This window comes from Phoenix dactylifera, chromosome 8 (assembly GCF_009389715.1).
Source record: "Phoenix dactylifera cultivar Barhee BC4 chromosome 8, palm_55x_up_171113_PBpolish2nd_filt_p, whole genome shotgun sequence".
In the NCBI taxonomy this organism is placed as follows: domain Eukaryota; kingdom Viridiplantae; phylum Streptophyta; class Magnoliopsida; order Arecales; family Arecaceae; genus Phoenix; species Phoenix dactylifera.
The window spans coordinates 4,874,514-4,888,663 of NC_052399.1; the positions used below are offsets into that span (position 1 = coordinate 4,874,514).

The following is a 14,150-nucleotide window of genomic DNA, read 5'->3' on the forward strand; positions in this document are numbered from 1 at the left end:
TAAAAAAATTGTTACTATTTTGATAATTTTTGTCATTTTGTCATTTTTTTTAATTTGGACTAAACTTCACTAGCATAAAAAAATCATTTTCTTCTAATTAAAAAATTCAAATGAAATAAGAAAGACCTCATTCTATAAATACATGGCATATGCTATGATTTCGAAGAAAGGGAATAAAGGAAGTAAAAGCGAAGATTATAAAGTTTACTTTTCTTCCTTCCTTCTTTTTGAATGAATCAAATATAATAAAATATTATTATTTAATACTAACATAGTATTTAACATATTAATATTATAATATAAAAATATCACTATAGATATATTTTGTCTTTATGGTGTTCATTAAATAATATAATGTGCCATAATACTATAAGCATAATATACAATACTATTCCTTAATATTGATATAATATTAAGGTATTAATATAAATCATAAAATGTCATAACACTGTGTTGTTATAATTTATGATATATAATGTACAATGTTATTCAACAATATTGTTATTATTTTTTGAGGGAAGATATTAATATATTTATGAAATATTATCATATAGATTATTTTTTTTCATTTCATAAGAATATGAATGTTATTTTCCAATTTTTAGCTTATTTCAAAATTTTTGATAACCAAACAAAATCTACCTGGCATAGCTTTCCTCACCTTTTTGTTTAGACTCCCACCAAACACCATCACTTGGACTCCCATAAACTAAACTCCCAGCCAAATCGAATCTACATTAAGAAGCTAAAATCAGCCAGGAGGAGGAGGAGGAGGAAAGAGGAAAGGGTGGTCGAGATTTTGAGGGAAACGGAGTGGAAAATTATAGGGAAGAAATTAAGGATATTCATGAATATTGATATTTTATATTATTCAAATTTTCAGGTCAAGACAGGTCGGGCTATTCTTTTAACTCCAACGTGGTCCAAATTCTAGAACCTGAAAATTTTGGGCCAATCTGACCTGGCGAGCCAAGATCCCAATCCCAAAGCTGCCAAATATCAGGTCTAGTAGGTTGGATCTGGTCTAGTTGCAACTCTACAGTCGACAATTTAACATCAGACAGCAAAAACAGTTGTGATGCGGGATTTGCACCCCGTCACCAGCATAGTCCCCACCGATTCGAGCAGTGGAAGAGAAAGTGTCCCTCAGAAGGTATTGTCCGCTTTGGGTCCGATTCGGGGGTCGAGCGTACCCGGAGCCCTCCTCACGGCACCTCACGGTTTTGCCCCACAAAAGGCGCATCCTGAGGAAAGGGTTATTGAGCCCCCCATTATATGGTATAGACCTTCCCGCTACACGGTTGATGTGGGACTAAATTCGGAGAACCCCCCGTAACACAGCCCCCCCAGCGGGGAGGTCCTGTGCCCGGATCGGCTCCTTACTGGATAGGCGGAGGTTCAGACCTTTCCTCTAGCGCCATCTGATGCGGAATTTGCACCCCGTCACCAGCATAGTCCCCACCGATCCGAGCAGCGGGAGAGAAAGTGTCCCTCAGAAGGTATTGTCCGCTTTGGGTCCGATTCGGAGGTCGAGCGTACCCGGAGCCCTCCTCACGGCGCCTCACGGTTTTGCCCCACAAAAGGCGCCTCCTGAGGGAAGGGTTATTGAGCCCCCATTATATGGCACAGACCTTCCCGCTATACGGTCGATGTGGGACTAAATTCGGGGATCCCCTCGTAACACAGCTCCCCCTTTCCCCCGGGTTCCCCGAATTTAGTCCCACATCGACCGTGTAGCGGGAAGGTCTGTGCCATATAATGGGGGGCTCAATAACCCTTCCCTCAGGAGGCGCCTTTTGTGGGGCAAAACCGTGAGGCGCCGTGAGGAGGGCTCCGGGTACGCTCGACCCCCGAATCGGACCCAAAGCGGACAACACCTTCTGAGGGACACTTTCTTTCCTGCTGCTCGGATCGGTGGGGACTATGCTGGTGACGGGGTGCAAATCCCGCATCAGATGGCGCTATAAGGAGGGCCTGAACCTCCGCCTATCCAGTAAGGAGCCGACCCGGGCACAGGACCTCCCGCTAGGGGGGCTGTGTTACGGGGGATTCCCCGAATTTAGTCCCACATCGACCGTGTAGCGGAAAGGTCTGTGCCATATAATGGGGGGCTCAATAACCCTTCCCTCAGGAGGCGCCTTTTGTGGGGCAAAACCGTGAGGCGCCGTGAGGAGGGCTCCGGGTACGCTCGACTTCGAATCGGACCCAAAGCGGACAATACCTTCTGAGGGACACTTTCTCTTCCGCTGCTCGAATCGGTAGGGACTTTGCTGGTGACGGGGTGCAAATCCCGCATCAGATGGCGCTAGAATTTAGTCCCACATCGGCTAGTAGTGAAAAGGTTCCGTGCCTTAAATGGGGGATGGAAATCCTTTCCTCTCGAGGGCCCTTTTGTGGGACAAAACCGTGAGAAGGGCTCCGGTACGCTCGACCCCCAAAGCGGACAATACCTCGAGAGGAACGCGGTCCTCTTTCTCTGCTAGCTTAATGTGGGCTAGGCTGTTGTGTGAAGCTCCGGCAGAATGCCGTCCCCGCAACAAGTTGGATTTTTTTACAGGTTTTATATTGGATGCCAATAGAATGCTGACTACGGGTAGGAGATGGGACTGAAAGCGAATTACTCCTGAACCATGGATATAGCAGTTTCAAGTTACATCAGATGTTGCAAACGAACGCGTATCTTGTAACGTTGCAGTAAGTGTGGCCAGTCACAAGACCAACTAGTTGCCCAAAGTCTGTGGATCTGGTTGAGATCAATTATAAAGGTATGTAACAAATATAGTGCATCAAAAAAAAAAAAGAGAGTTTTATTTTTATTTTTATTTTTATTTTTTTAGGGAGAGGAGATGGGGAGGGAGGGAAACCCATTTGCGCGCACCTAGATTCAGATTTTTCAGGCGAGATACGCCACTAAGAATCAAACCTAGCATCTTTAGTTAATCGAAAGTGGGGTGCGGGGCGGTATTAGAGTGAGCCTCATTTATAAGCAGATGACGGTATCATCTTACAACTGAGAGAATGGGTTTACCTCGTCATCGGTGCAAACACAACCCACACATGGACGGTGATGGCGGAGTCCGCGCGGATGATGCGCATTCAGTGTTGCATGCAAGGTACATGGCATCACGCAAGGGCCCCACATCACGCTCCGCACATGGCTGTGATCACCATAGGTAGCGGCTAGCAAGCAAAACCAGATCCCACTTGCTCTTGTTTAACCATACCACTGCGTTCTGGATCGCCTCACGCTTTGCTCCCTGCCTGCTCTCCTACCCAATGGCTGCCTCCAAGAGTTTCACAATCGCCACATATTTGCACGTAACTTACCACTCATCGATTTGCTGTAGGGTGAGAAGCACCTTTAATCCGATTCGCACATTCGCTACCAGAACGCATTCTTTCAGCGTCTGGTTTATCACCAGCCTCCTTTTTTTATACCATTTTTCCAGTCTCCCAATTCTGTTTTCCACCTCACCCATAGGTACAACTGTACAAGCTGTCGCTTCAGGCATCTAAACTTTTATCATAATCCAGAAGCTTTTCGGCAACTTCGGCATCACCTCAAGGCACCGATCAAATTTACCTTGAGGAGCTTCAGGAGCATTACCTGCAACTCCTGACATTGTCACTTCCGCACTCTGGGTTCCTGCGGATTCAAAGACTTGCCACATTATCAGAGAGAAATAATACAGGAAAGAGACGAGTCCATACACGCAAGCTTTTTTTTTTTCTCACAGGCCATGCTAACATGCATCCATGCATTGCCCTTGTTCCTTGCACAGGTTACGTACCAACTGAATTTGATGACATGGCATAGGGCTAGAATCAGACCACGGCCGGCTGCCGCCGTCCCTCGCCCTCTGCTGGTCGCCGCCGCTACTTCGCCAGACCACATGATCACAACCACCCGCCACCCCTTCTCTTCGGCTTAGCTAAGAAAAAAAAAAAAGAAAAAAAGAAAAAAGAAGGAAGAAGAAAAGATTGGATATTAGCGTACCTATATCCATATAACCTATATTTGCTTTGTTTGACGATTATAAATGTATTAGTCAGATGTAAAAATTCATATCCATATTTATTTTAAACAAATATGGATACAAATCGAATACTAAAAATAAAAATATAAATATAAATTAAATAATTAAACTTTATAATTACAAAATCAAAGATATTACTAAATAGGTTATAAATCAAATTAATAGCATATTAATATGATTATTAATTTTTTTTAAAGTTCATAAGTACCATATAAAATTAAATAAAATTATGAATAAAATCGAATATTTGGATACGAATCGACTAGTTGCCTATCTATATTCATATCTATTTTTTTCAATGAATATAGGTACAAATACGAATATTAATCAAATACTTAAATTTTTATCCAGCTGTGTGACTGTGCCGAAGCATCACCAGAAATTTACAGATGGTCCATCAATGCCAGCATTGTTGGTGTTCACTCCTAAATTCCAATAACATTTGCCGATTTCAAGCTCACAAATTTACAAGGCATTTCTCGGTTCTCATTCCTACGCAGGCTTGTATGCAACAGTATAAATAACGCCCAGAAAATCCAACAGAAACCAATTCTGTTAATTAATTTAAATAAAGCTACACCAATCCTTCACGTGCACTGCGCATTGCTCTGACTGCATCACACGTTGATTGCATTGATATTGTAATTAATGGTCTCGCTGATCCAATCAAGCCATGAACTCAAAATCCAAAAGAGAATTGCTACGAATACTTCCCTCGAAAAAGAATCGTCATCATTACTGTAGTTGTACACATTCCACAAAACTGAATATTGACAACTAGAATGCAACACCCATCAAAACCCTAAATGAACTACTGGAATAACAGTACTATCAATAGAAAAAAACCAAATCCAGCTTAGAAAGGACAGAAGAAAATTATATATTTTTCCAGTACTATCAATAGCAAATGGCATCCCTGCTAAGTGACTTGAAAGATAACCTGCTGTTCTCATTAGATCCAAACTTGAACTCTGGGCTTGCAGTCTCAGTTAAAGTGGAGCTGGCAATGGAACCAAATGAGAAAACAAGGCCACCATCAACAGTAGATGAACCAAAACTAAATGATGGAATGCTTCCTTCGCTGTTGCTGGACATTCTGCTCACTGTTTGAGATTTAGTGATGGTGGGTGTTGGTGGTGGTTCTGAAGAGGAATTTGAAGTTACAGAAACAGGAAATGCAAAGCTGCAGCCATTATCAGAACTTTTACTGGTCGGATTGGTAGTAAAGAGAGAGGACAAGGTTGGCTTGAAACCAGAGGAATGACGCACAGGACCAGGTATCTGAAACACCTCAGAGCCAGCAGTGGTGTTGCCTTGTTCACTGCTCTGCGATGGGCATGACAACAACTTGTCCTCATGAATTTTGCTCATATATAGCCCAGGCAAAACCTTCAGCATGAAAGGCAACAATAAACTGTCAAAATATGTGCTGGTTTTCATATCCCCATATGATCTAGACAGAAAAACAAGTGCCTCGAAGCAGGATCTTTTTTTGAGGAAAAGAAGCAGGATCTTTTCTCAGGAAAATATTCATACCTTTTGTGCATCTACATAATCTTGTTCACCAGTATTCCTTCCAAATAAGCTGCCTAGTTTTTGATCATCAGAGACACTTGCATTGAACCTGTCACCCTGGCCGCCCATCACAGGAGTATAAGGCATTGAAGGAACCTTCATCCCTGCTATATCCAGCTTCTTCAAGTGCAGTGATTTCTCTTGGGGGGGAGGAACAGTTCTTTCAAGGCGCCTTAATATTTTGCGAGCTGCTGCACTGGATTGTGGATGAACAGTTGAAGAACCGACCATATACCTGCAACTTTCATCATTTGCTTTGGCACAGTGAAATTCCAACACGGTACCCTTTGATGCACCTTTTTCAGAAGGCCCTGATGGCAGTGAGAAAGAAGTAGCAAAACCAGATGGACCTGGTCCTTTGCAAGCAGTTGGCACATTCTTCTGATGGATTTGATGGAGAGGGCCAACTGATGTGAACCCATCATTTAAAACTCTTTTTGCCTTTCAGGAAACCAGAAGGCAGCACAATGGGTTAGTAAATGCCATATATAACATGAAATGCAATAAATATTCTAAAAGCTCAGTGAATTGTAGGATGCAGAAATCTATTCTCTCTACACAAAAAAGAACTTCTTATTAGCTACACTTAAAGAATTCTGGAATTAGTGGCAAAGAACAATTATAAAAAATCTTAGTCAACATGGCAGCGCTCACCCTCCCTCAATATTTGTGAGATTCTCAGCCTCACAAAGCAGCCAATGAGGAATTTAGTATTAAAGAAAAAAGCATCCTTATATATGGGCCACCCTTTCAGATAGAAGTTCATTTTCTTCATCCTTTTGGTCTGATTAACCAGCAACTAGAGCCCCATGGGCCATGGATGTCAAGGTATCGATGCGACAAGAGTTCGTTGAGAAACAAACTCCCTAGAATTTGAATCACTACCACTCCAACAACACAGAAAGACTTGCACTAGGTTACGCGCTGATATGCAGGATCATGCATGCTATGAAAAAGACACAGAAAATTTGTTATTGCCAAGGAAAACCTCCTGTCCCAGTGGTAGCAGCACTTTATGCAGAGGAATCCTTTCCTAATCTCCACAATTACCTCATCACATAACTCAAGTCTGCTATTCTGACTAACATAGTGAACCAATTCAATAAATTAGGAGAAAATTCATGAGGATAAAATAAATGATGAAAAGGTTAGTTGTCTTCAAGTTTGCAAAATCAAAAGAAAGTAGGTTAGACCATAAGCTCATGGAGATGTAGAGGTGGCTGAAAACCACAATAATTTCTGGAACAATATTAGTAGGAAAAATTATTCAATCGAAGAAAAATAATTAGAGAAATTGGGATATTTTTCGTAAAAGCAGATCTATTTAAAAGAATATAAAGGGCACAATGCTTTCATGTCCCAAGGGCAAAAAGTTTTTCTTAAGATTAATAGACATTGTTTTTAGACTCCACTTGCACTTTTCTCCCAACTAGCATCGAGACTTGATGTTAACAATAGGGCCTTCATTTACGACTGAATGCTGACTAAGAAGAGCCATCTGTGCCTTCCATCTGACAACAAGGGGTTTTTGAGAAATCTTCAGTTTCTTGGACACTCTTTCTAGTGCAGGTCCCAAGCATGCAATTGAAGATGGAAAAAAAAAATGCAAATTATGGACCACTAACCTATCAAGCCTTCTTTTGCTTTCTTAAACAGGGAAAGAAAATGTCCATGGAATGGGATACCTAGGCTTCTGACTGACCTTTGAAGGTTCAACCTTCTTTTGATTGACCAGTCAAAACAGTAACATGAATTTTGAGATGATAAGAAAAGAAATGGACAGGTTTCAACTGTATATAAGACGCAGAATCTGCTTCTTGATTACAAAAAAAAAAAGGCTAACCTCGTGCCTTTTGTTGGAAGGCATGGCCAGAAAAGAATAGCTGTCTTAGAAAAATTAAAAGCAGGATGTAGAAGGGCTCACTTAGTGTTCTAGGAGCCTTGGTCATATTTTAAAGAACATATTTTCATATGTAATTCTTGAGAACTCTGATAACTTAAATCTCGATTTTTCATCAAAGGGATAAAAAAAAGATAAGCCTCAAAGTAAACAGCAGCACATACATTATTGAAGAGGACTATTCTTCTAACTTGGGTGATAGTACATCTACATTTGACTTCCCTAACTTAGTCTATTTACTGATATTCCCATTTAATAAAAAATTCATATTTTTGATCTTTTGCATTGCAAAAGTTGTGCATTAAGTATTCCAGAATAAATTTGAACCTTATAAAAAACAATAGATGTTACCAGAACAAACATGCCTAGTTCCAACCATTTAAGGATGCTAATCAGATAGTAAGTGCCCAGTGGGATAAGGTACAAAAATGAGAGAGAGAGAGAGAGAGAGAGAGAGAGAGACAAACAGAGAGAGAGAGAGAGAGAGAAACAGAGAGAGAGAGAGAGAGAGAGAGAGAGAGAGAGAGAGAGAGAGACAAACAGAGAGAGAGAGAGACAAACAGATAGAGATAGAGAGAGAGACAAACAGATAGAGAGAGAGAGACAGGAGTTCCCCCAGGAGTGCTGCAAGTAGTTTGTCGGTTTACGAACAGCTCATGAACAACTTTCAGATTCTCAAGATTCACGAATAAATCATGACTGGACAAATATTCACTGCTGTGGTCATGGACTGTAAGGCCCCATGCACTTAACATCTGGGATGCTAAGAGGACTGGATGCTTAGGACTTGCCTGGAAGGCTTTAAAAGAAATCAAGAAAGTGTGAGAAAAAAAAGATAGAAAACTGAGAGCATTTCTCGGTTGTCACATATCACCACATCCCTTTATCTTTTGATCTCAAACCTCCAAATCACAACACTTTAACTTCCTCCACTTTCACTATGAAGACCCTTTATTGTAGGGTCTGAGCACTTTCACCCAATTACTTCTTCAACCCCAGAAGGTGAACAAGAGCTAGAGATAGTAAAACCACTTCTCAAATCTGAAACACTGAAGCAACCTTAGAGAAGATGGGCTTTCAACTAATATAAGGAATGGTCTTTGTTGGCTCTTGCCTACTTCAGCAATCATCATTGACAGCCCATTATGAATGTGTGATTCATTCCCTAATCCTTCTCCCAAATTCCCAGATCCCAACTAACTCTTTCCCCCTTTTGAAATATTTATCTTGAAGATCCGTTTTTTCTTAGGGTTGCTAATTGGGGAAGGATTACATCTATTGTTAGCTACAGCATGGCTGGCTTTGTTTTCCTATGCTGATTGTGATGTGCATTATCATGAGAACTTTAATAGTATTTTATCAGCTTACTGTATGCAGGTATCTATGAAAACATTTTTTTATTTTTTAAAAAAATCTGAACTTCTGCCAGGTAGACGTAACCAGGAAATAAAGAAACCTTGGAAGTAGATCTCGAAAACACAGAACCAGAATAAGGCATCCTGGGGAAACTGTGAAGCCCGGTCCTGCCTCTTTGAGTTTGAGGAGTAAGATAGTAGTGATGGCTGGGTACAACTGCACCTGGCCAACATATGGGTGTCTTCGCAGCTGATGGGGGCAGTTTGGGTGAAGATATGTCATTGTCAACTGAATTTTTCTCAATCTTTGATTTTCCACTTCGAGAATCATGGTCAGAAGCAGATGTTAAAGATTCCATGTAAGCTCTTGCAATTTCAACCGGTGAGGAACCAACATCATGTGCCTATTTAAGCAATGAAACCACAAACATGAGCAAACATCGGGCATCATCATTCACCATGAAAGAGAAAAAAGAAAGCCATCTAAAGGATGTCATAGTAGGTTCCAACAGAAGAGTTTCTGGGCAGAATATGCTGAAAGACACTGTCTTCTTACTTTGGAGTGGTGAGAATAAAAAATCTTTGGAGTCATCTGATAATCTGACTGCAATGCATGTTCTCCAGATGTGATTAGATCTTGTGGGCCCGATGCACCTTCTGTAGCTTTAGCAATGAAACCTCCAGAATGCCCATCATCATTTGGAAATTCAGTTGTCCTGGATTTTAGCAACTCTATTAACCGGTTCGTTTCATCTCTGCACAGCCAAAAGAAGCTTCAATATAAGGTCATCATATAACCACAAATGTCAAATAAACACAATATGAACCAAAGGAATCGCTAATGACCTAAAAGCTTGAGTGGCCTCCAGAGGAAAGCACAGTGATCTAAATTTTTATAAGCATCAAAATCATGTGAAGTAATATATTTAGCAACATACCAAGCAGTCTAAGTATTAATAAGATTTCAAAGGTGCGAGACACTGTCGAAGATGGGCATGCCCTTTTTCTGTTTTTCAACAATGTGTGTGCGCGAGTGAGTGATAGTGTGTGTGAGAGAGATTGCAGATGACTTCCACATTTACATAATTCGAGATTCAGGAAAGAAACTTAATATGTTAAACTTACTACAAAATCTTCAATGATTCATATAGAAGGTTAAGATACAGGTTAAAAATGAAATCCTGCAACTTCAGACTTCTCAAATTCTTGACTTTCTAAGTCTGGAACTTCTGCAGGCAACTAGGGTGGGGATTAGGTTGAACTCATGCAATTGATGAGATTGTGCTTCCTCTGATGGTCTCTCTCTTTAGTAAAGAGAGAACTGCATTGGCATGTATAGCTTGTGAGGCAATATCCAATATCTCCATGATGGTCACTTCATTAGACCAGTGGTAGAGCATGTTTGTGAGTTCACTAGATGTCAGATTAGCATATATAAAACAACAAAGTTTTATCATCAGTTGTTACTTGAATTTGCAACTTCAGAAACAGTACCCATGACCTTAAACTAACATCATAACTTTCATGGCATGAAAAAAAATATTCTTGGTACAAAAGGAGAAGAGTGAAAATAGTATTGAACAATATTAACTTGCCTAGAGAACATTTTCTGTTTCAACCGCTGCTCAATTTCAGCAAGCCCATTCAGATCACGGGCATTTGGTACTCTGTTTTCTAAAACTTTGCCAGCTTCAGGGCCAGGAAAAGGATACTCTGATTCAACAGAAGCATCTGGGACTTTTGATTCTTCAAATTGATTCTACAGCTTTATGGCTAAAGTTAGAAAAACAAAATCATACTGCAAGACTTAGCTTATTGTTTAGAAAGAAAAATACAAACGAACTGTGAGAAGCATTTACAAAAATTTGTCCAGGACACAGTTTGGGTATTAGTGGCTGTTCAGCAACCGGATGAAGTAAAACAAAGTCAGGGAAAAAAATGAATAGATACAACCATAAGTATGTTTTAGAAAAAAATAAACTAAATTTGGCGCATGAATATAATTAATAAAAAAACAATGAAAAAATTTCCAAGATTATAAGTTGTTAAATGTTTAGCGTGATATTATCAGTCAGATACAACTTATCCGATCTTAAAAAAATGAAAATAGCATAAACACAAAATTTATGAGGCAATCCTACAAAGAACCTATAATTAGCAATACAATGGTTTTTTCAGTAATGTTATGATGCTCTATCCCTGCACATGAAAACAGATTTAATGACTATAATCAAATAAATTTTGATAGAACTAGAGTATGATGCATGAAGTTGAGACATGACTACAAAGTCCTCGTTAATTTTTTTTATGGATTAACTAAACTCAAAGTAAATATGAGAAGCAAAAGAGAAGAAGCAAATTATGGATCATTCACTATCATATAAGATGTGTTAGAGAGATGAGAATATTATTATTATAGATCTAAATCCAAGACACAAAAAGAGGACCACAAATAAGTTTAATGAACTTTCACCAATAGAGGATCAATATTTATTCATGTAGGCAAATAATAACACTGGTAAACTTTAAAAGTTTACCCCTCTGTAGGCACAAATAGTGAAGAAAGTTTCATAAAATACCTACTTTATCGTAACTATACAAAGCTTGTCCTTTACTCATGATGCATAATTAAGCATATGATGCATATGTCCCCATGATGCATAATTAAGCAAATGATGCATATGTAGCAAAGAAAAACACATAAAAGCAAAGCCCCATATGTCCTTCAAATCACAATAGTTAAAAGTACTAGATTGAAATAAACCAGAAAAAGATGCACAAACTAGCAGGCTCATATGACCAAAACAAGAGAAAGAAATGCAAGAATGGTGAAAGGGTTGGCTTGAACTGTGCATGATGCACACAACAGATACACAAGATTGTGTTATGGAATGACAGAAAAGGATGGAATAAAAAAATACAAAAGCCTTTCATCAATGATGACTGATACTGTCTATTACTACCAATTCAAAGTGTCAACTAGCCAAAATTAACATGATAAATAAGCATTCTTACAGTAAATAACAATGAGGATGTATGAAGAACAAACTAGAGAAGCAGAAAAAATCATACATCAGAAATGATTGTAGACACTCCATCAAAGCCTTCTTGCTCCTCTTCTGTCAACCATGTGAAATTCCAGTGTACCAGTTAGGTGAGAAATTTAAACCAGGGAATCAAAATGAAAGAAAAAGTTCGTAACTGATAAATGAGGTAATAAAACATACAATTAAAACTTAATAATCCACACAGAAACTTGTATTAAACTGATAAATAAGATAATAAAACAAAGGAGGTAATAGTACTATAAGAAATTGATGAAATGAATTCTATATATCCAGAAATGAGTAAATAGATAAATAAATAAATAAATAGAGGCAAGAAAACAGAACAGTCAGAACAATTTTCTGTATACTAGATATAATTCATTTAAGCTTTATAAATCTAATCATGTACTGTAGAATCCACACAGCTGTCTATGGAACAATTGCATATCCTAAGTGGACGTCTCTAAGCTGAATTATTTTTAAAAAACGTGAATAGCAGTCATGACTTGATCTTCTGAGACAATGATAGTGACAAGCACCAAAATTATCATTAAGTGTTGATTATGTGCCTTCATATTGTTTGGGTCTTTCAATTACTATTGCTGTTAAGTTATGAAATAATTAGATTTGATTACAGTTTAGTGGAATACATGCATCACCACTTCATTATTAGACATTCAGTTAATATGAGCAGCGCCCCGTTGCCCTATTCCCTCAAAAAAGGAAAGAAAAAAAGAAGAAGTTGAAGGCAGCAAGAAGGAAGATCGATAAATTCTTGGGATATTCTCATCAACATAAAGAATCAACACACACTCACGCACAAAGAGAGATGGGCATCAAATGAACATATTCCGTCAAAAAAAAAACCAAAAAAAAGAAAAATTTGAAGGCAGCAAGAAGAAAGACCAATAAATTCTTGGGATATTCTCGTCAACATAAAGAAACAACACAACCCACGCACACAGAGAGATGGGCATCAAATGAACATATTCCTTCAAAAAAAAAAAAAAATGAAGGCAGCAAGTCGGAAGACCAATAAATTCTTGGGATATTCTCATCAAGATGATGCATGCTAACGACTGAAATCATCAAATTACTATATTAGATGTGTTTTCTTGAAAATCGTACCGTTTCTGCATGACAAATGCATACTGCTCGGCTCCCATAAACACAAATTTTTTTCATAAATTAAGTTATGAAAATTTGTAAAAGAAGCTCGACAGATGAACCTTAAAAAGCCCGAAACAGGAAAGAAGAAGCGATTACTTCAAAACCTTATTTTTCCAAGATAGGGTTTACCGCATCCTCCTCCTAATCGGGATCTAGGAATACCTGTAGCATGACATGATTCCCAGAAAGAGCCGATACCCGTGAAAATTGCTTCAGGAAGAGCTAATCATTCATAAAGGCTAATCAAACAATCGGGATGAAACGAGACCCAAAAACCTAGCTTTCTTGGTAGAGAAGGAAGGGGAGGCTATGACAGTGTAGAAGAGGACGCCAGACGCAAACGCACAATGAAAGAAATAGAGAAATAAGGGTAAAGGGAGCGAAAAAAAATCCACATATACCGGGGGAGGCCGGAGAGTCTTGGGGCCAGGGAGAGGAGGAAAAGAGGGAAGGGAGCAGTCTGGAAGCGCGGCGAATAAGAAGCCTGGAGAGCCATCCATCTCGCCCCTCCTCCCCGGAAGCAGCAGAAGCAATCCTCGGCGGGCGGTCGTACGGCGTGGGTTGCACCCTCCGCAGGAAGGATCTCCTTGCCAGCTTCCCACCAGCGCCGCCGCCGCCGCTCCGCTCCTCCTTTGCTTCTTCTCTTCCCCCCATTCTTTTCTTCACCTCTTTCTCTCTCTCTTTTATTCCCCCCCCCTCGCTCTTTTTCTCTCTCTCGGCCGCGTTCTCCACTCTCTTCTTCAGAAAGACATGCTAGAGCGAGCGGAGCGTGAGCGAACGCCCTTCCCCCTCGGCGTGATTTGCCCCCTGGCTCGGTTCGATGGTTCTGCGTATCCTTTTTCGTGGGGACTGGGTATTCAAGGTCCAGGGTTACAATTCGGATGCCACCGGTCCAACGCGATACGATTGGTCGCAAAAATTATTACGCTCCGTTTGAGAAAATTTTTAGGAAACCAAAATGTACTTTTTATTTTTTAAAAAATATTTTGAAATAAAATAAAAGTGTTTGATAAAAATTTTAAAAACTATTTCAGATTTTCTTTTGTGATAAAAATAATTTTTTAAA

General features: G+C 39.5%; 1 protein-coding gene and 1 long non-coding RNA gene across 4 annotated transcripts; both read right to left on the reverse strand.

Annotated features, from left to right (window-relative positions):
* Window positions 1–2,962: 2,962 nt before the first annotated feature.
* LOC113462833 lies at window positions 2,963–3,939 on the reverse strand. Its single transcript, XR_003386001.2, has 2 exons — window positions 3,792–3,939; window positions 2,963–3,646 (listed from the first exon to the last, which is right to left on the reverse strand). It is a non-coding gene; the product is annotated as an uncharacterized LOC113462833 (long non-coding RNA).
* A 780-nt stretch (window positions 3,940–4,719) lies between these two features.
* LOC103708737 lies at window positions 4,720–13,922 on the reverse strand. 3 transcript variants are annotated; one of them, XM_008793792.4, is made up of 7 exons: window positions 13,486–13,918; window positions 11,940–11,986; window positions 10,463–10,626; window positions 9,424–9,622; window positions 8,969–9,271; window positions 5,574–6,053; window positions 4,720–5,426 (listed from the first exon to the last, which is right to left on the reverse strand). In XM_008793792.4, the coding sequence occupies exons 1-7, from the start codon at window positions 13,736–13,738 to the stop codon at window positions 4,935–4,937; spliced, it is 1,938 nt and encodes a 645-aa protein (XP_008792014.2). In that variant the 5' UTR covers window positions 13,739–13,918; the 3' UTR covers window positions 4,720–4,934. The 3 variants fall into 3 exon arrangements, with proteins under 3 accessions (XP_008792014.2, XP_008792016.2, XP_038984685.1); XM_039128757.1 differs by having other exon boundaries at window positions 5,029–5,490; window positions 13,486–13,922; XM_008793794.4 differs by lacking the exon at window positions 8,969–9,271 and having other exon boundaries at window positions 13,486–13,920.
* Window positions 13,923–14,150: the final 228 nt, after the last annotated feature.

Bases quoted from the DNA above. Each gene is read 5' to 3' on its own strand.
- LOC103708737 (XM_008793792.4), bottom strand. From the start codon at position 13,738: ATGGGGGGAAGAGAAGAAGCAAAGGAGGAGCGGAGCGGCGGCGGCGGC. The intron at 9,623-10,462 runs GCAAGTTAATAT...TTGGCTGTGCAG, and splicing joins AAACAGAAAATGTTCTCTAG to AGATGAAACGAACCGGTTAA. The intron at 6,054-8,968 runs GTTTCTTTATTT...GTTTCCTGAAAG, and splicing joins TTTCGAGATCTACTTCCAAG to GCAAAAAGAGTTTTAAATGA.